Raw genomic sequence first — 20,317 nt, 5'->3', positions numbered from 1 at the left:
TCTACATTTGTGTATACTCAATTTGTTTCTTCTACTGGCAAGTCTGACTAGAGTTTCTGTTTTTCTGTAACTTTAGTCTTTTTTTAATTTATTTAAAAATTTTTAAAATTTTTCTCTTGAGAAAGAGAGAGAGAGAAAGAGACACAGAGTATGAGTGGGGGGAGGGGCAGAGAAAGAGAGGGAGACACAGAATCCAAAGCAGGCTGCAGGCTTTGGAGCTCAAACTCACAAGCTGTGAGATCATGATTTGAGCCGAAGTCGGATGCTTAAGTGACTAAGCCATCCAGGGGCCCCTGTAACTTTAGTTTTACACATGACCCCTGTGGTTTCCTGACCTTTCTCTAGATCATAGTAAGTCTTGGTACTTTTTTTTTTTGACTGCTTTAGTCTCTCATTTTTTTCTATTCAAAATTCCCTAGCAGAAGAATTTGATTTGTCTGGTATACTTTTTATGGCCAGGTTATTCTGGTCATAAGTTGCTTGCCAGTTTATAGATGCCCTTGCCCACTTACTAGTCCTATTCATTTATTCAACAAGTATTTTATTAATTCTCTAACAGATACCAGGAATTATCCTAAGTACTTAGGATACATCGGTAAACAGAGCAAGCCAAAAACCATTGTTTTCATTTTAGAGAGATGATACAGACAAGTAACAGTAGGTAAAAACAAATAAAGAATTTAGTAATTTTCTGGCTGGTGAGAGGAGTGGCAGGATTGTATGCTCTTGAATGTGACTGCTGCCCTTCCTTGAACAGTGAGTGATTCCATTTTTTATAGAAAAGGATGTGAGCAGATGGATATCATAAAACAAGTGTAGTGTAGATAATCTCTGATCAGTTTTGATAAACATATCATAGGAAATGATTTAGTGAATTATATATTAGAGTAGCATCTCTCAAAGTTCAAAGCCTGTATTAAACCAAACAATATATACTTTGTACATCTATAAGCACACACAGAAGGCACTCAACTAATTTTTGTCAATTGTTACAACGAATATCAAACATCCTGTTTTGTCTAGAGCAGTGTATTACATTTTTCCACTTAACTGATCCCTACTGAAACAATAGTTTGGCAGATTTGGTTCTTCCTTATAGCTACTGGCAATGTCACACCTAGAGTATTCTAGTTAGCAATCCCAGAGAATACTGGTGGGCCCCTCTGGAGTCATGGCCAAAGCTAGGAGAGTCGCTTTGTTAGGGGGGTGATGGATGGTTGGATTATCCTGGGTCATTTGCAAATCCTGTGGCTGAGCTGGGTAGCCTGAAAGCTCTACCAGGACAAGTGGGTTACCAAATATAAGGAGGAGAAAAGTATTCCTGACCACACCAGTATTTCCTCACACTTCCTAAATTTGTTTTGGGCAGTTTGTGTAGCATATATACTTTTTTCAAAGAAACACATTTCCAAATGTGCTGGTGCCCCCCTTTTAATATAGTAACTACATTTATCATCATCATCATCATCATAATTCTTCTTCTTCTTCTTCTTCTTCTTCTTCTTCTTCTTCTTCTTCTTCTTCTTCTTCTTCTTCTTCTTCTTCTTCTTCTTCTTCTTCTTCTTAGAGAGAGAGCAAGAGAGAGAGAGGTTATGCATGTGAGCAGGGGAAGGGCAGAGGGAGAGAGAATCCTAAGCAGGCTCCACACCTAGCGTGAACCTGATGTGGGGCTCGATCTCACGACTGTGGGGTCATGACCTGAGCTGAAATAAAGAATTGGACACTTACCTGGCTGAGCCATCCAGGTGCCCCTAGTCATCATAATTCTTAATTTTATGATAGAGTAGGAGAGTAGGGACTGGGAAGAAAACATGAAGGCACTAATTAATAACTTCCCCCTCCTTTGCCAGTTTAGCAGTGGACAATGCAGTGGACAGTCACAATTTTGTCTGCCATTTAATACGTGGTGCAAATAAGAGCTGCTTCCACAACGACTCTGATTGATACGGCATACTTCACTTCTGGACATAAGGATCAATCCACAGTGGACATCTACTCTAGAACAGTCTTCCCTCACTATGGCTTATTCCTCAGTGTAAAATGCCATCTTCTCAGCATTCTTAAATATAATTAGTATTGCCTAAAAGAATAAGTGTCAGATAAAATACATAAATTAGAAAAGGAGTCTAAATATTCAGACTAAATGCTTAAAAATCAAGAAGCAAGATTCAGAAAATGTTTATTTACTTTTGGTATAGTACTTTCATAAGTTCCTCAAAAGCTGGTCGTTGCAGCAATTTATATATGTGATATTTGGAGACCAAATTATCGTAGCTCTTTCCACATTTTATTTATAGTGAAATCTTATTTTACCATTTTCTTTTAAAATTTTTAAAAATGTTTATTCATTTTTGAGAGAGAGAGCGTGTGCATGCCCATGCACGGGGGAGGGGCAGAGAGAAAGAAAGAGTGAGAGAGAGAGAGAGATAGAGGGACACACAGAATCCGAAGCAGGCTCCAAGCTCTGAGCTGTCAGCACAGAGCCCAGTCCACAAACCTTGAGATCATGACCTGAGCCGAAGTCAGATGCTTAACCGACTGAGCCACCCAGGGGCCCCTATTTTACCATTTTTATTGTCATTTTCTAACCTAATTTCCAGTTCAAATAACATTACCATATAACTGAAAGTCATTGCACTCACAAGTCGTATTTCTGTGTGCATTTAGAAATGTTATATCAGTATTTCAAACTGAGCTTTCATGTTATATCATGCATATAATTTTAAAATCAGTAAATAGGGGCCCCTGGGTGGCTCAGTTGGTTGCGCATCTGACTTGGGATCAGGTCACGATCCTTCGGCCTGTGAGTTTGAGCCCCCGCATCGGACTCTGTGCTGACAGCTCAGAGCCTGGAGCCTGCTTCCCATTCTGTGTCTCCCTCTCTCTCTCTCTGCCCCTCCCCCACTCACTCTCTGTCTCTTTCCCTCAAAAATAAACATTAAAAAAAAAATAAAATCAGTAAATAATGTTGCTTTTGGAGAACTTTTGAAAGTTATGCTGCTGCCAAAGAAGAACTTTTTATCTGTTTATTTTTTATTAAAAATTTTTTTTAATGTTTATTTTTGAGAGACAGAGAGATGAAGCATGAGTGGGGGAGGGGCAGAGAGAGAGGGAGACACAGAATCCGAAGCAGGCTCCGGGCTTTAAGCTGTCAGCACAGAGCCTGATGCGGGGCTTGAATTCATAAGCCATGAGATCATGACCTGAGCTGAAGTTGGATGCTTAACTGACTGAGCCACCCAGGTATCCCCAAAGAAGAACTTTTAATCTCTCAAATTGGCAGTAATTAAAACAAATTTTTAAAATAACAATTGTTGCTAAGAATGTAGTGAAAATGCCAGTCTTATTCCTAAAGAATTTACAGAATGGAGGCACCTGAGAGGCTTAGTTGGTTGGGCATCCAACTCTTGATTTCGGCTCAGGTCGTGATCCCAGGGTTGTGGGACTGAGCCCTGTGTTGGGCTCTGTGCTGAGTGTAGAGCCTGCTTAAGATTCTCTCTCTCTCTGCCTGTGCCCCTTTCCCCTATTTGTGCTCTCTCACTCTCTCTTAAATAAAAAAAATAAAATTAAGTTAAAAAAAAGAATTTACTGAGTGTAAAAAGACTGTTGAATATCTTTCTGGTGGGCCCTATGACTTTGTGTTAGTTTGAAAATTTTTCATTCTCTTTGACCCAGTAGTTGTATATCTAAGAATTTTTCTGGGGAAAAGGGAGATGAAGGTAAAGTTTTATATAGAAAACTGCTTTTTATAGCATTATTTATAATAACAGGGAAGTAGCAAATATGTTTAACATCAAAGGCTCATTGTAAAATATCAAGTAATAAATGAATAGATAAAGCTAGGTTTTAGTAAGATCCCAATTCTGTAGAAAAATATACACGTGTCTAAAATAATCTGAGATAAAATAGTCTAAAATATTAACAGTAATTGTTTCCACCTGTGGGATTATGGGTACTTTCTCTATATTTTTATGTACTTAAAAATTTTTCTGCAGTTACCATTTTTTATTTCTATAATTAGTAAAAATTAGAATGATAAAATATTTCTTGAGCCTAATGTACATTAGCTATCACTCTCAGAACTGAATAAACAGTGTATGGACACCTTGTTAAATATGATTAGATATATAACATGCATTTATTTCTCTTTGAAAAGACAGGGAGATATGAGCTTAAAACAGTTGTCAATATTGACAAATTTATTAAAATAAACATTTAGCTCAGTATGAACTGAGTGCCAGGCATTCAATGTACTCTATGCTTGGGGATACAAAGATGGTGCTGAAAGAAAGAAAAAGCTTGCTCTCCTTTCTTCTAGAAAGTTTTCCATAGTGGTCTCTGCTACAGTGAGTTAGGTTCCCTTCTGCCCTCGTACTTACCACACTATACTCATTATCAGTTTATTTGCCTGTTTCTCCTATTAATTATGAGTGTCTTGAGGATAGGGACCATGTCTTTTTCATATGTGTATCTCCAGGACTTAACAATTTGGTGAATTAGGTCTGCTTGCGATGTCAGAAGTGGTCATGTTTGAGGTGGATTTTGAAAAAATGAGTGCTTGTGATAAACCACTTTTAATTTAATTTACCTTTCATGAAATCCTTCATTCCCCTATAATGATGGATATATGAGGAGTTACTGTACTGCAGCAGTTGTTTATTTAATTGAGAATGTTTTCATTTTGCCTTTTTCAAATGTGACCTCATTTTTAGAACACAGTACTAAGCTGTTCAGTTAAATGAATTTAACTTTTATTTATCTCTTAAAGATAAAAAATTTGGCCATGGAGCTATTGAACTCTCTGGGTGAGGGCCAAGGGGAAACTTGAGTTCACTGGGAGAGGGTGAGAGATGATAGTAGATAATTGTTTTAAAAAATAACAAATTGAATCAGGTATTAAAGGCTCCCTTAAGTTAGGTGTATAAATAATCAGAATGTTGCTTTTACTTCAAAGTGAACTGGGACCACATGTAAAATATGCAAGCACCTGAAGATCTTTAAAAAGTAGAGCAAAAAGCAACTTAGATCTAATGTGTACTTTCTATCCCTAAGTTACTCACAGATTATATCTCTAGTGTTGAATTATAAGTTGATCCATTATTTAGAATCATAGGATAATTGTGTAACCACAATGATCTTATAGGCGGGTGGTTTTCAACATAATTTTGCCTCCTCCCCCCAAGACATTTGGCAATGTCTCGAGATGTTTTTGGTTGTAATGACTTGGTGGTGATGGTGGTGATAGTGATTTGAGACTAAGGATGCTGGTAAACTAAATATCCTACAGTACACAGGACAGGCCTTCCCTGCCCCCAACACACAACAAAGGATTATCCGGCCCAAAATGTCAATAGTGGTGATGTTGAGAAACCCTGCTTAGACATTTGTAAGTTCTCAGCCCGCTCAAAAAATCTATATTTTACCTGTAATAGTGTTTATATTTATATATCCCATAACTGAAACTTAGTGCTAACAGTACCATTTCATTTGTTACTTAAGATTACTTGGTCTCCCTAGAGGAGTTTTTTTGTGTTTTTGTTTTTGTTTTTGTTTTAGAGATACTATTAAGATTGCTTTCCTTACTGGGAACAGGGATAGTTCTCCCATAGTATAGTAGAGGCTCTACTAGATTCCAATATCTCTGTTTATTTTTCTTAGCTTTTCATATATGTCACTCTTTTGAGAATCTATAGGATAGGGATTGCTTGTTATTTCAGTATTATGTTTAGAAGGTAAATACTTTTATACCCTGTAAAACTTGAGAACATTTAATATATCGATTTATTCAACAAGTATTCATTTAGAAATAAGGATTAATATAATGAGTATTAAGATTTTTTTGGTACCATATAGCTAATTCACTTTGATTTTATTAATAGGGTCAGGAGCAGGTCTGGGGAAAATAATCCAAAGATTTCCGCAGAAGGACTGGGATGATACTCCTTTTCCACAGGGAATTGAATTGGTAAGTTGGTGTTGCTTTATTGTACTTTTATGATACTTTTCTTTTTATGTTACATTTATGGTATATTTATGTTATAGTTACTGTTAAATAATTTGGTGATTTAACTGTAACATATTACTAGAAATAATCCCCTTGCCCTCAAGTCCAGTAACTTTTGAATATATTGATTCTGAAATACCTGTTTTGCTCTTCTTTTCCCATGTAAGCTTCTCTCTAATATTAAAGATGAAATTAATGATCTTTATGTACATGGAAGCTGAGAAATTACTCTGCTTCTTTAGTCAAAATTTTAGCCTAGTAGCTTCAGTGATAGTGTGGCACTAAACAAATACTTATTATATTTTTGTCTGAAAAATTTCAGGTTATTGTTTTGGTGAAAACTAAACAAAAACAGAACTCCCCACACCCCCACACCCCAAAGATTGGTTTAATGATCACCAGTCATGTTTAGTTTGCTCTTGAAATCACAAATCTGAATTCTTTTTAGCTACACAGTCTGCAGATTGCTTTATAGTAGTGCAATTCAACATCTTTATTTTTGTCAGCTATTTTATAGGGATTTAATAATTGAGCATAATTTTGATGGCCAGGACATTCTATCTGATGATGTATCTATGGTGGTAAATGAGGGACTAGAAAGATGACCACTAAAGTATTTGGCAATATGGCTATAAAGTTTTGTTGTCAGACATAGTGGAGTGTGGGTGTATGTGCAGGTGTGTGTATGTATATATCTATATTGTGTGATTGAATACATATACATACACACATATGAGAAGTGTTCTTTTTTTAAAAATGTTTTATTTATTTATTTTTATTTATTTTTGAGAGAGAGAGAGAGAGAACATGAGCAGGGGAGGAGCAGAAAGCAAGGGAGACACAGCATGTGAAGCAGGCTCCGGGCACTGAACTGTTAGCACAGAGCCCGACACAGGGCTCGAACCCACGTGTCATCAGATCATGTCGTGAGCCAAAGTTGGATGCTTAACTGACTGAGCCACCCAGGTGCCCCAAGAAGTATTCTTTAAAGTAGTTCTTGTTGAGAGAACATTTGGTATGATTTGATAGTGAAGAGTGAAGGCTCTGGAGGAGACTACCTAGGTTGAAATCCCCAGGTGTATGGTGTGACTTTAGACGAGTTACTTCATTTCTTTGAGCAGCAGCATCTTCATCTATAAAATGAGGATAATGCAATACTAATCTCCTAGGGTGTTGTAAAGATAAAATGGGAAAAATATACAAAATGCTGAGAACAATGGCTTCCATAAAGTAAGTGGAAGTAGCTTACTTAGTAAATGAAGTAGCTTATTGATATTGACGGTGATGATTGTTGTTGTCGTCATTGTTAATGTTTGTTTGCCATCTTACAGCATCTCCTCTTCCTCCCCCAACTCCCTCAGCAGAATTGTTCATTTTCTTACTATCATGGGTCAGAAATATCCATTAGGAATAAAACTGATGTTGAAAATTGTGCATTTTCTCATTCTAGCTAATGGCTGTCCATTTCTGTTTATAGAGGATAAAAGATACATTGCTGAGTGTTTAATTTTGATTTTTACAGCTATACAAAGAGGGCTGCAGGTTCTGTAGACACACAGAAAGGGCAAGTCTTGAAGTTTTGTATTGAAAAAATGGGTAAAGAATGTGAGGATCTAAGGAAAAGTAACTTTTTGGGGAGGCCCTTGTATTCCTTTCTCTTCTCCTCCACATGCCTACAAATACTTGTAACTGGCCTTATGGTGTGAATAACCAGGTATTTGCACTATTAAAACCTTTAAGCTCTGCTTCAGCATTCCTTTTAGTGGTGACTGAAACTGGAAAATTTTAGTGCTAGGGACCATCGAGAACTCTTTTGGGAGTTCTTACCATTCCTCACATCAAAGTGTGGACGGATATAAACTATATCAGTTATGTCAGTTTGACAGTGTGAACAGTAAACCACCATCATAAGTTTCAAGAACAACAGACATTATTGGAGCTATTACCTATGACTGGGACGGGATTGTTTTTGTGTTCTGAAAGCCAGGGAAATGGATACTGTGATGTTTCTGATGTTTTTCCAGTAGTGAGGGAGAGACACATACTGAGTTCATTACCTAGTAAATGGTATTTTCCCTTTGTGTGACAGACACTCCCATGTTCAAGTGCTACCAGTGTATCTCTAATAATAAGTAGAATCATGCGCTGCTGACTGGTGAAGTAGAGGTGCTAAGAGTTAGATCTTTTCCTTACCTAACAGTTTCCCAGATGACGTCTTGGCTGATTCTTAGCAAAGCATTTCAAGATTTTTTTTTTGATGGGTTAATAGTTAAAGAATATTTGATCTGTTGAATTACACTGGAAATTTTTTTTCCTTTTTAATTTTTTCATCATTGATAGCAATTCCAATACTCTAATGTCTATTGTGCTTTGTCAGGTACAAAATAAATTTGTTTACCTAACATCTATTAAAGCCCATTTTAAAAACAGAATTGTTAACTTAAATTTTTCTTGTCCTTTTATTATTTATTGCTTTTTGCTATGCTTGATGTATTAGAGACATTCTGCATCTAAATAGCAATAACTTCAATAACTGTGAAATACTGTGTAATCTAATGTAACTCCTGTAGCATCAAGACCACATATAGGCCTGATAAAATTTTTTCCAATTGAAAATGATCTGGCTCAGTCCCTAAGTGGTTAGTTGATTTCAGGGTGATAGTGACCCTTTTCCAAAAATGTTAGCCCTTCCAAAGTAATGGAACAACTTTTAGCATGTAACATTAATGTTAATATCTACAGTTGTATAGGATTGATAGACTATGATTAACTCACATAAATTGGATGATTGATGGTAGTATATCTAATTTAAATATAAGTAAACTGAGGATTAGGAAGTTTAAACAGTTTCCCTAGGCTCTAACAGCTAAAATGCAGCAGAGCTAGGCTTTAAGTCCATTACCACATGAAATACTGACTCAGTCTCGGCCAAAATCTGAGAATATTCTGAGAGTGACGCTTTAGACTGTGGTTAGCATTTGTATTTTAGTGTAAATGCAGGATCTGAAAACAGGGTTCTATAATTTTGAAGAACTGAGGTTCAGAAATGTTAAAAGAATGCTGTGTTGGATAGAAACCAACTTTACATATTTATTTTGCTGGAGGACAAGTCTGGGTTCAGAGCACAACATTATACTGAAATTATTTTCTATTGCTACCTCTCCTCTCCAGACAGCATATATTTGTTGTATATAAATCTAAATGACAAATTATTGTGTTTACCTGAAGACTAAACTTTTTGACTGTGGGAAAGGATTTTAGATATCCATTCACTAATAAGTCAAAACCTAAATTTAATTTAGAGGATGCTGAATTTGTTCTTTCTGTTTTTATGTAAAGAATTTGCCCTTTCCCCCCCCTTTTCTTCTATTGAGAAATGCTGGACTCTAATTTGAATGGATTTTAAAAATAAAAATATGAAAATAAGCTAAACCAAACATAATGACTGCTTTTCCAATTCTGGGATATTTTTATCTTTTTCTTGTGCTTTTTAGGCATACATGGAAACCACAGACAGTCATATAAATAAAATTTCAGTTAATTTTAGTGACAGTATTTCAAAGAAAATTTAAGAATTGTTTTGCAGAGGCATTCTATGGCCAACGATCTATTTCTGATTATGGGAACAAATGTTTTTATTGGCTAGGGTTTGGACATCAGCAAAATAGTATTGTTTTGGCACTACATCTTTTTAAAGATGCCCTGTCTCAGAAGTGAATCCTTTTGTACTATTATTCACAAAATTTGTCATATTCTTTACTAGGGAATGCCTGCACCAAGGCATTTGTAGAGCTATCTAATTAAAAAAAATTTTTTTTAATGTTTATTTATTTTTGAGAGTGAGACAGAGAGACAAAGCCCGAGCTGGGAAGAGGCAGAGAGAGAGGGAGGCACAGAATCTGAAGTAGGCTCCAGGCTCCGAGCTGTCAGCACAGAGCCTGACATGGGGCTCAAACCCATGAACTGTGAGATCATGACCCAAGCCGAAGTTGGATGCTTAACCAACTGAGCCACCCAGGTACCTGAGCTATCTAATTTTTTTAGAAGAATAAAGTACTGTGATAGAAAAATGTGGCTTGAGTAAAAGAGTAATAGATATTTAGTTAGAATTTTAAGTTTCATATTGGTAAAAACAAATTAGTTCAGTTATTAAAATATAGACTAGTGATTTCACTACCTTCAATATGAATCTAGTTTTCTGTAATTGTAAGTATAGATTGGAGAGAAGAGGATTGTTGTGTATGCAACAATCTGCAGTTTTAACATAGGAGAATTAACCTTAGTATAGGATGCTATTTGTGGTCAGAGAAGTAGATATAAGTACTATGTAATGCTTTAATTCTTTAAGCTGTTTAGAATGCACTGAACACAACATACAGGATAGTAGTTGTCCATTTGACCTAGATATAAATACTGTGTAGTCAGGGAACTGAGTGTAGAAAGGATAGAAGAGAGTATTCTCCCTCCTTTGTAGAGGAGTATGCATGAAAGGAGAATGAGAAAGGTAGTGTACATGTTGGATGATGGAATCAGGGCTCACAAATATTTTATTTTATTTTATTTAGTCCTTTTTAAGTAATCTCTGCACCCAACATGGGGTTTGAACTGATGACCCTGAGATCAAGAGTCGCATGCTCCACCGACTGAGCTAGACAGGTACTCCAGGGCTCATGAAGATTTTAAAGCGCTGGAATTATAGGCTATTAGCTAAGAAGATGAAATCTGGGACAATAGGAAAAAAATGTAGGTTTCTGCATGTAAGTATAAAAAGCCAGCTGTATAATTATTTAGAATAAAGAAGAGCAGGATGATTTTCCAGCCAGAGAGATTTGAGAAATACACAAAGACAGCTTAAAAAAAAAAAAAAAAAAAAAAATATATATATATATATATATATATATATATATATATATATATATATAATTGTAAACGATACTTATGAAATATACTATGGGTAGTGTCCCAAGCCACTGTGCTGACATAGAGCGCTTGGTGATGAATTCAGTTGAAAGGTGGTATCCAGAATATGTGGAAGGATTTTTGATTTTGTGTAGAGTTGATGCTGAAAACATAAAAATACTGCTGTGAAGTATAAAGACATGGCTTTTTAAAAAGTTTTATTTATTTTGAGAGATAGTGTGGGTTCGGCTTTTGGCTTTGTCTAGCAAAGCTGAGGACAGCAGAAAGGATTACTCAAGACTTCATGCAAGTCAAGAGAGGTGAGAAGGAGGCTAAGGGAAGTCTCCCAAGCTGCTCTCAAACTTCGGTATTTATTAAGTATACATTCAGGGAAACATTGCACAATACATCAGTGGGCTACATGCCAGTAAGAACATATAGTAAGTGTGCAGAAAAGGCATTGCCAAGACTACAAAAGAGCAGTGCAGAAAGCAGGGTGGAGAACAAGATAAGATATTCCATAGATAACATAACATGGTCTAAGGGATTCATGAGCACAGGCAGGACCCAACCTGTGTATACACATTAACTAGATACTGCCTCGCTGTTTTCAGCAAAGCCAGAAAGCAGAGTTCTGCTTTCAATGCGTTCCATATAACCTTCTAACCCAGGACATAGCTATTTGATTTCCCACAAGAGAGAGCAAGTGCAAGTTGGGGAGGGGCAGAGAGGGAGAGAGAGAATCCCAAGTGGGCTCTGCGCAGCCAGCGCATCTGCTGATGCGGGGCTCGTCCCACCAATTGCAATATCATGACCCAGGCTGAAATCAAGAGGCACATGCTTAACCAACTGAGCCAGCCAGGCACCTCTGAAGATATATATGGCTTTTAAAACATGCTAAGGACTACAAACAGGACTTTTAAAGTTAGTTCATGACAAAGCAAGTAGATATAAATGGAAGTTAAGCTGGTTAAGTGGTGGTTTGAACTCACATTTTGTTTCCTATTCCCAGACAGTTGTCTCTTTGAAGTAATAAAACCATATTTCAGGTTGGAACATGATGTAGTGTAGAGCATGCATCTGCTGTTAGATTCTCTCAACATCTCTGAAACAGAGGATATTCAGTCTTAATGTTATTCTCACATTCCTCCATGCTCACTTAAGTGGTTTGTTATCCCATAATAGTACTAGACTTTCATTTACTTATAATTCTCTTTATTTTACTAATGTATTGGTAATCTCAGTTATGGTAAAGAATCTTTCACTGACCCAGTCTGTATGGTCTGCTATTAGAGTACTACTCTCAGAACCACCATAGGACAAAGTTTTCTTGCCATGCTCAGGTTCTCCCATACTTGATGCTTTGAGGCCATAGAGAACTTCCTGAGGAAGATGTGGATCTACACAGGCCTAACCTACTACAAATTCACATTGTTTGCAAATAGCCTGGACCTCATTACTACAAGGAATACTGCTACTCATCTGTCATGTATTGTTGTATCACCCTGTGGGTTACTCTACTCTTCTTAACTTCCAGTTCCTTTTTCTACTCTTCTGTTTCCATTGATCTCAAGTATGGTTAGTACTAACAAAAAAAAACTTTACTTCATCTCTTTTGGCTTTTATCCTGTTTCTTCTTCATCATAAAATGTTTGAAATGATTCTCCTTCATTTGCTGTCTCCATTTTTCTAAGAGACGTGTGGTGCAGTGGAAATAATATAGTATCAAGAATTTTAAAACCTTGAGCAAAGTGAATTTACCCTTTCTGATAATAATATTTTTCCTACAGGGATGTTATCAGGTGGTTGTCTATTAATACTTCAATAAACTATAATATGACATATTATGATTATTATAATATTATGATTTCTTACCATCCACTCTCAACTCATATACCAGTCTTACCCACATCTCAAGGATTTATTCTGAAGTATAGTGTATGTCTTCTCCATTCTGAAATCACAATTGAAGTTTTTAACATTTTCTTAATTCACGAATATATTTCTTAATTCATGAATATATTCCTTAATCCATACTAGTTGTTATGATAGATAAACCTTGAGATTTTAGTGGATAGCATGGTAGAATTTTTTTCTCTTCTTACTTGCATAAAGTCTAATTAATGGCAGTGGACTAGATGGGAGTGTGGGATATCTTCAGAGTGTGGTTCTCAGGGTCATCTTGGGTATCACCATTCAGTTGACAGAGTAGTAAGAGAAAGCATGGAAGATAGTAAGGCTGGATTTTATGGGATAGGCCTGGGAGGCAGTATATATCACTTCATTCTACTTAACGGAAGTCAGTTATATGGCCCCAGTTAACTATAATGGGAGTTTGGCAAATAAAGCCTAGATGTATGCCAAGGGGAAAAGTGAAACAGATTTAGTGAACAACTAGCTTTTCTCTGCCATAGCATTCTTGCTGAATTCGAACATCTTTTCCCTTATCTGAATTCTCTGTGACCATTTTATTTTGGACATCACTAATTCAGTGTTTGTGGTATAATAAAAAGTAAATATTTAGTCTTTGTCTCAGTTCCTGGCACAGAGCTCCTGAAATCCTTGGAATTTATTGCCTTTGTATGCTAATGAGATAGCTGATTGGTTTAGTGGACCCTAGATTGCTTCAGGAAGGGGCTGGTCTATGAGAGGAACCAACCTTGTAATTAGAGGGTTGGAAATTTCAGCCCCACTGGGGAGAGGAGAGAGGCTGGAGACTGAGTTCAATAACCAACAGCCAATGATTTAATTAATCAGTCACGCCTACCTAATGAAAGTTACTATAAAAACACCTAAACCAAAGGGTTCAGAGATCTTCTGAATTGGTGAACACATTGATGTGGTGGGAAGGTAGTGTGTTTAGAGAAGGTATGGAGGCTTTGTTGGTCCCCCTTCTCCATACTTTGCCTTGTATTCTTCTTCTGTTTGGTTGTTCCTGAGTTGTATCCTTTATAATAAACTGGTAAACATAAGTAAAATGATTTTCCTGAGTTCTGTTTTTCTAGCAAATTCTCGAACCTCAGGCGGGTGGTAGTGTAAGCCCCTGCATTCAGAAGTGTGGTTAAGATTAGACACCAGTTTACAACTAGTGTCTGAAGTGAGGACAGTCTTCTGAAGCTGAGCCCTGAGCCCTTGACTGACCTGTGGGGTCTGTACTAACTCTGGGTAGTGTCAGAATTGAATTGAATTGTTGGACACCTAGTTGGTGTTGGAAAGATAAAAACATACCTTTGGTGTCAGAGAAAATGCAACATAGTCTTCGTCGTGCTAGTTTGATGAACAAACCCGTAGGTTTGAGATAAATATACCTCACATTTACATATATATAATATCATGTATATATATCTCATGTATATATATTTATATATCACATTTTCTTTATTCATCCGTTGATCATTGATGGATACTTAGGCTGCTTCCATATTTTGGCTACTGTAAATAATAATGCAGTGAACACAGGGGTACATATAACTTTTTGAATTGGTGTTTTTGTTTTCTTTGGATACAACCCAGAAGTAGAATTTCTAGATTATATGATAGTTCTAGTTTTAATATTTTGAGGAACCTCCATACTGTTTTCCACAAATGCTACACCAGTTTACATTCCCACCACAGTGCACAAGGGTTCCCATTTCTCCACACCCTCCCCAAGGTTGTTTTTTTTTTTTTTTGTCTTTTTCATAATAGCTAATCTGATAGGTGTGGGGTGATATTTCATTGTGGTTTTGCATTTCCCTGATGATCAGTGATGTTGACCATCTTTTCATGGGTCTGTTGCCAATCTGTATATCTCCTTTGAAAAAATGTTCAAGTACTCTGTCATTTTTTGGTATTAAGTTGTGTAAGTTCTTTAAGTATTTTGGATATTAACTTCTAATCAGATATATGATTTGCAAATATTCTCCCATTCAGTAGGTTCCCTCTTAGTTTTGTTGATGGTTTTCTTCACTGTGCAAAGCTTTTTAGTTTGATGTAATCCTATTTGTTTATTTCAGCAATGTTGCTCTTACCTGAGAAGACAGGTCCCTCCAAAACATTGCTAGGACTGATGTCAAAGAGTTTACCACCTATGTTTTCTTCAAGGAGTTTTATGGTTTCAGATCCTACGTTCAAATCTAATTCATTTTGTACATAGTACAAGTACATAGTATATGAAAGTGGTCATATTGTACATAGTATAAGTAAAGAAAGTGGTCCAGTTTCATTCTTGTGCTGTCCAGTTTTCCCAACTTCATTTGTTGAAGAGACTGTCTTTTCTCCATTGTGTATTTTTGCCTCCTTTGTCATAGATTAATTGACCATATAAGCATGGGTTTATTTATTTCTGGGCTCTCTATTCTGTTCCATTGGTCTATGAGTCTCTTTTCTTGCTAGTACCATACTGCTTTGATTACTGTTTCCCCTTCCTTCCTTCCTTCCTTCCTTCCTTCCTTCCTTCCTTCCTTCCTTCCTTCCTTCCTTCCTTCCTTCCTTCTGTGTTTTATTTTCTCTGGGAAGTGGTGGTATTACTATTCTGTCAGTCTTCTGTACTTGAATCCTAGTCATACCTCACGCCAAACAAAAATATTAACCTGAAATGGATTATAGACTAAATATAAGCTGAAACTGTAAAAGTTTTTTTGTTTGTTTTTATTTGTTTTTTACTTTGAAAGAGAGAGAGGGCAAGCTGGGGAGGGGCAGAGAGAGAGAAACCCAAACAGGCTCCACACTGCCAGTGTGGGGCCTGATGCAGGGCTTGAACTCACGAACTGTGAGATCATGACCTGAGATCATGACCAGATCTAGAGTTGGATGCTTAACCTACTGAGCCACCCAGGCACCCTGAAACTATAAAGGTTTTAAAAAGAAAATTTAAGAGAACATCTTTGCAACTTTTAGTTTAAGGAAAGACTTTAGATAGAACACCAAAAGCATGACTGGAGTACCTGAAAACCTTTGAAAAAGAATGTATCAGTATGCAAAAAAGGTAGATCTTCAAATAGCAAGAATTCCAATTTTGTTTCATAAATTTTATTTGGAACTACAGAACCTGGTTGCTACTTGAGCCTTCTATTTTTTCTATTTACCTGTAGTGAAGAGGAGGACCCTGAAAGAAATAAGGGGACATGCAGCAATTCACCTAGAAACTCAGAGTTTTCCCAGGTGTTATCTATGCTTCTAAGCCAGGTTTTCTTCTTCAAGTCAGAATTTTGGGTATATTCAAATATGTGGGGTGACTTTGACAATAGAAGTTTTATTATAAAAATAGAAGTTTTAATTGCTATGGATGGTAACCAAATTTAGATATAAAACTTCAGATATACAAACATTATTATATGTGAAAGATTTTATGGTATGGAAGAAAGAGTACAGAACTCTGGGGATTTATTTGTGTTAGTATTATATACCTATATACATGTGTATATATATATATATATATGTGACATGTATATGTATATGTATATATACATATACATGTATATATATATGTGACATATATATGTATATATATACATATATATATATATGTATATATATACATACATACATACATATATGTGACAATAGCTATTTAGAGAGAGCATCCATTTCCTAGGTCATATAATCTATTTTCAAAGGTATTTAAGGAATGGTAATTTGGTATTATCCATCTCCCCAACCCTCAGCTCTGGGTCTAATTAAGTTCTTCTATGATCCAGACATCTTACTTATCATATAAAATATGTTCAGATATTTTTTGCTTGAGTTTCTCTTGTGCTTTGAGTATTCCTGTGGAACTTTCGGTTATGGATATTACTGTGCATGGTCATCTCTTTATAATTATAGTTACAAATGTGCCACTTTTAAAAAGTGAAGTATTTGGTGGCCTCTAGTGGTACTCATGTGTCTATAAAAAATCACTAATACCACCAATATACAAAATTTTAGGGAGAAAGAATTAATAAGGTGACAAAACACATATAAGTAGATTTATCTAGGAAAAGTTTTTGATCTTTGAGAACTAAAATCGTATTAATCACTTATAAATCTATCAGTGATGTGACTGTCTCTACTAATTTATAGCAAATTTTATCATTACTAGACTTGCTTTACTTTTCACATATGCCTTGAAATTATATACATGTATCTTATTTGGAAGTATTTCTATGTAGCTTGTACTTTGGTCAGCAATAACGTACTATTTAGATTGTACTGAGATGTGTCCATGAAGGGGGATGGTAAGAATGATTCTGACATCTTCTTAAATAATAGGATCATTATTTCATAAATTAATCATAAAGATGATCAATCCTTAAAGTCTATTTCTTTAAATAGCAAATTCTGGCTGACTTAAAAATATTTCAAGTTCAGCCCAGAATTATCCAGATATCCAGAATCTGAAATATATGTAGGAATTTAGATCATTTCAGAATTTGGGAAAATTTATATAAATTCAAGATTTGGAAAGGTATAGAGAAAACTGACAGTTTTAGGTAGGTTAGCTTTTTTAAGTGCTGAAATTAATCTGTATTCATGCTAAAAATAAGATGATGAAATCCAGAGATTTAATAACTTGCCCAAGGTCATAAAGCTCCTAACTGTTGGTTGAGATAATACTAAAATCCTGGTTCTTTGACTCTCTACTAAAACTTTTTGAAAACTGAAATAAAATATTCTTTGCGTTGGTTGGAAGAAACTGATTTTTTTGTTTTTGTTTTTGTTTTGTTTTTTTAATGAAGAAGTTAACAGGATAAGCCTTATTCTAATTAGGAAGGATTACCTGGCATTAGAAAGACATGAAAAGTGTTTTAACATTGAAATCAGAATAGTCTAATGTTACAACAAATCTGTGTTAAGGAGTTAGCAGTTTTTATTTCCTCTAAAGATAGACTCGTATTTTTAAGAAATGCCTATAGTACATGTGAATTTGGAAATAACTTTGATTATGTGAAATCTAATGAAAAAGTTGGATTCCACTACTGGGCGCATAACTGACTGAAAGATTTCATTAGTGTATAGTAATATTTTCAGTACTTTCCTCAAATTCAGTGGTATGTACTTTGGAAAGAGAAACAAACGGATATAAAACTTGTATGAGATGTGCTATCAATTTGTGAATTGTAATTTCTTAATGAATGAATTTTTTAATGTTTTTATTTATTTTTGAGACAGAGAGAGACAGAGCATGAGCAGGGGAGGGTCAGAGAGAGAGGGAGACACAGAATCCGAAGCAGGCTTCAGGCTCTGAGCTGGCAGCACAGAGCCCGACGCGGGGCTTGAACTCATAGACTGTGAGATCATGACCTGAGCTGATGTCAGACGCCTAACCGACTGAGCCACCGAGGCACCCCTGAATTAATTGTAATTTCTATTGTTTGAGGCACACTGGGCTCTTTCCTGGGCAGAGACAGCTTTTCCTGAGACTTCTCAGTACTGATACATAAGATAAAGTAGAGTCCTAGATTCTGGTTTTAAATGTTTTACTTCCTTACAGGCCAGAGGAGTAGAGGATGAGACATGTTCTGAATTGAAAAGAGGCACAGGAAGGTCCCTGTTCATAAGTAATATTTTGCACTCATTCCATCAACCAGAGATTCTTTTAGGCTAAATATGGCCTCTTTAAAATTTCTGGAAGATGCTTTTTAATTTTACATTGTATATTTGCTTATATTAATATCGTTCTGCCAAGGTAGAATGTGTAATTTTATTTCACAGAACAACTTGTTGCCTAATGGTGACAGTGACTACTTTAAATAGAATGATGTGATGCTGCTAGTCCTAAAAGTGAAGAACCATTTTCTAAACATGAAAAAAGAATAAAAGGTGGAGTTCAGAAACTAATACCTTAAATATAGGTTCTAGGTGATTTTTTCCTCAAGTTTTTACTTACATTCTCGTTGTTAGCGTACAGTGTAACATTAGTTTCAAGTGTAGAATCAAGTGATGTATCACTTAAATCTAACACCCAGTGTTCCTCACAACAAATGCCTGCCATAGTACCTGTCACCCATTTAACCCATCCCCCTGGCCACCTCCCCTCCAGCAACCCTCAGTTTGTTCTCTATAGTTAAGAGTCTGGGTTTTGATTTGCCTTTCCACCTCCCATGTTCATTTGTTTTGTTTCTTAAATTCCACATGAGTGAAATCATGTGGTATTTGTTTTTCTCTGACTTATTTTGCTTAGCATAATACTCTTTAGCTCCATCCACATAAGTGTAAATGGCAAGATTTCATTCTTTTTGATGGCTGAGTAATATTCCATTGTCTATATATACCACATCTTCCTTAGCCATTCATCAATCAGTGGACATTTGGGCTCTTTCCATAATTTGGATATTGTTGATAGTGCTGCTATAAACATTGGGATGCATGTATCCAATGTACTGATCCCTTTGAATCAGTATTTTTGTATCCTTTGGGTAAATACCTAGTATTACAATTGCTGGATTGTAAAGTAGTTCTATTTTTAACTTTTTGAGGAACCTCCATACTATTTTCCAGAGCGACTGTACTAGTTTGCATTCCCACCAACAGTGTAAGAGTGTTCCCCTTTATCCACATCCTGGCCAACACCTGTTGTTTCCTATATTTGTTTGTTTGTTTGTTTGTTTTTTAAGATTTTATTTTTAAGTAATCTCCACACCCAGCATGAGGCTCGAACTTACAACTCCGAGATCAAGAGTCATGTGTTCCACTGACTGAGCCAGCTCGGCAACCCAATCTGTATTGTCAATTTTAATCATTCTGACAGGTTCAAGGTTGATATCTCATTGTATTTTTGATTTGTATTTCCTTGATGATGAGTAATGTTGAGCATCTTTTCATGTGTCTGTTGGCCATCTGTATGTCTTCTTTGGAAAAATGTCTATTCATGTCTTCTGCCCATTTTTTAACTGTATTATTTTTGGGGGGAGGTGTTGAGTTTTAGAAGTTCTTTATAGACTTTGGATACTAACCCTTTCTTTATCAGATATGTCATTTGCAAACATCTTTTCCCATTCTGAAGGTTGCCTTTTAGTTTTGTTGATTGTTTCCTTTGCTGTGCAGAAGCTTTTTATCTTGATAAAGTCCCAATAATTTATTTTTGCTTTTGGTTCCCTTGCCTCGGGAGACGTGACTAGTAAGAAGTTGCTCTAGATAAGGTTAGAGAGGTTGCTGCCTTTATTCTCCTCTAGAATTTTGATGGTTTCCTGTTTCACACTTAGGTCTTTCATCCATTTTGAATTTATTCTTGTGTATGGTATAAGAAGGTGTTCCAATTTTATTCTTCTGCATGTTGCTGTCCAATTTTCCCAGTACCATTTGTTGAAAAGTCTTTTTTCTATTGGATACTCTTCCTGGCTTGTCGAAGATTAGTGACCTTGTAGTTGTGGGTCCATTTCTGGGATTTCTATTCTGTTCCATTGGTTTATGTGTCCATTGTGCCAGTACCATACTGTCTTGATGACTGCAGCT

General features: G+C 36.0%; 1 protein-coding gene across 4 annotated transcripts in view; it reads left to right on the top strand.

The window, feature by feature from the left end:
- Nucleotides 1–20,317, top strand: part of SBF2 (SET binding factor 2) — a 484,561-nt gene that overhangs the window by 94,585 nt on the left and 369,659 nt on the right. For all 4 annotated transcript variants that reach the window (XM_058688209.1, XM_058688205.1, XM_058688206.1 and 1 more), the window contains exon 2: nt 5,880–5,965. In XM_058688209.1, the coding sequence (XP_058544192.1) occupies nt 5,880–5,965 (86 nt within the window). The remainder of the gene's footprint in view (nt 1–5,879; nt 5,966–20,317) is intronic.

Source organism: Neofelis nebulosa, chromosome 10 (assembly GCF_028018385.1).
Source record: "Neofelis nebulosa isolate mNeoNeb1 chromosome 10, mNeoNeb1.pri, whole genome shotgun sequence".
Lineage (NCBI taxonomy): Eukaryota > Metazoa > Chordata > Mammalia > Carnivora > Felidae > Neofelis > Neofelis nebulosa.
This window is presented reverse-complemented; position numbering and strand designations above follow the sequence as displayed.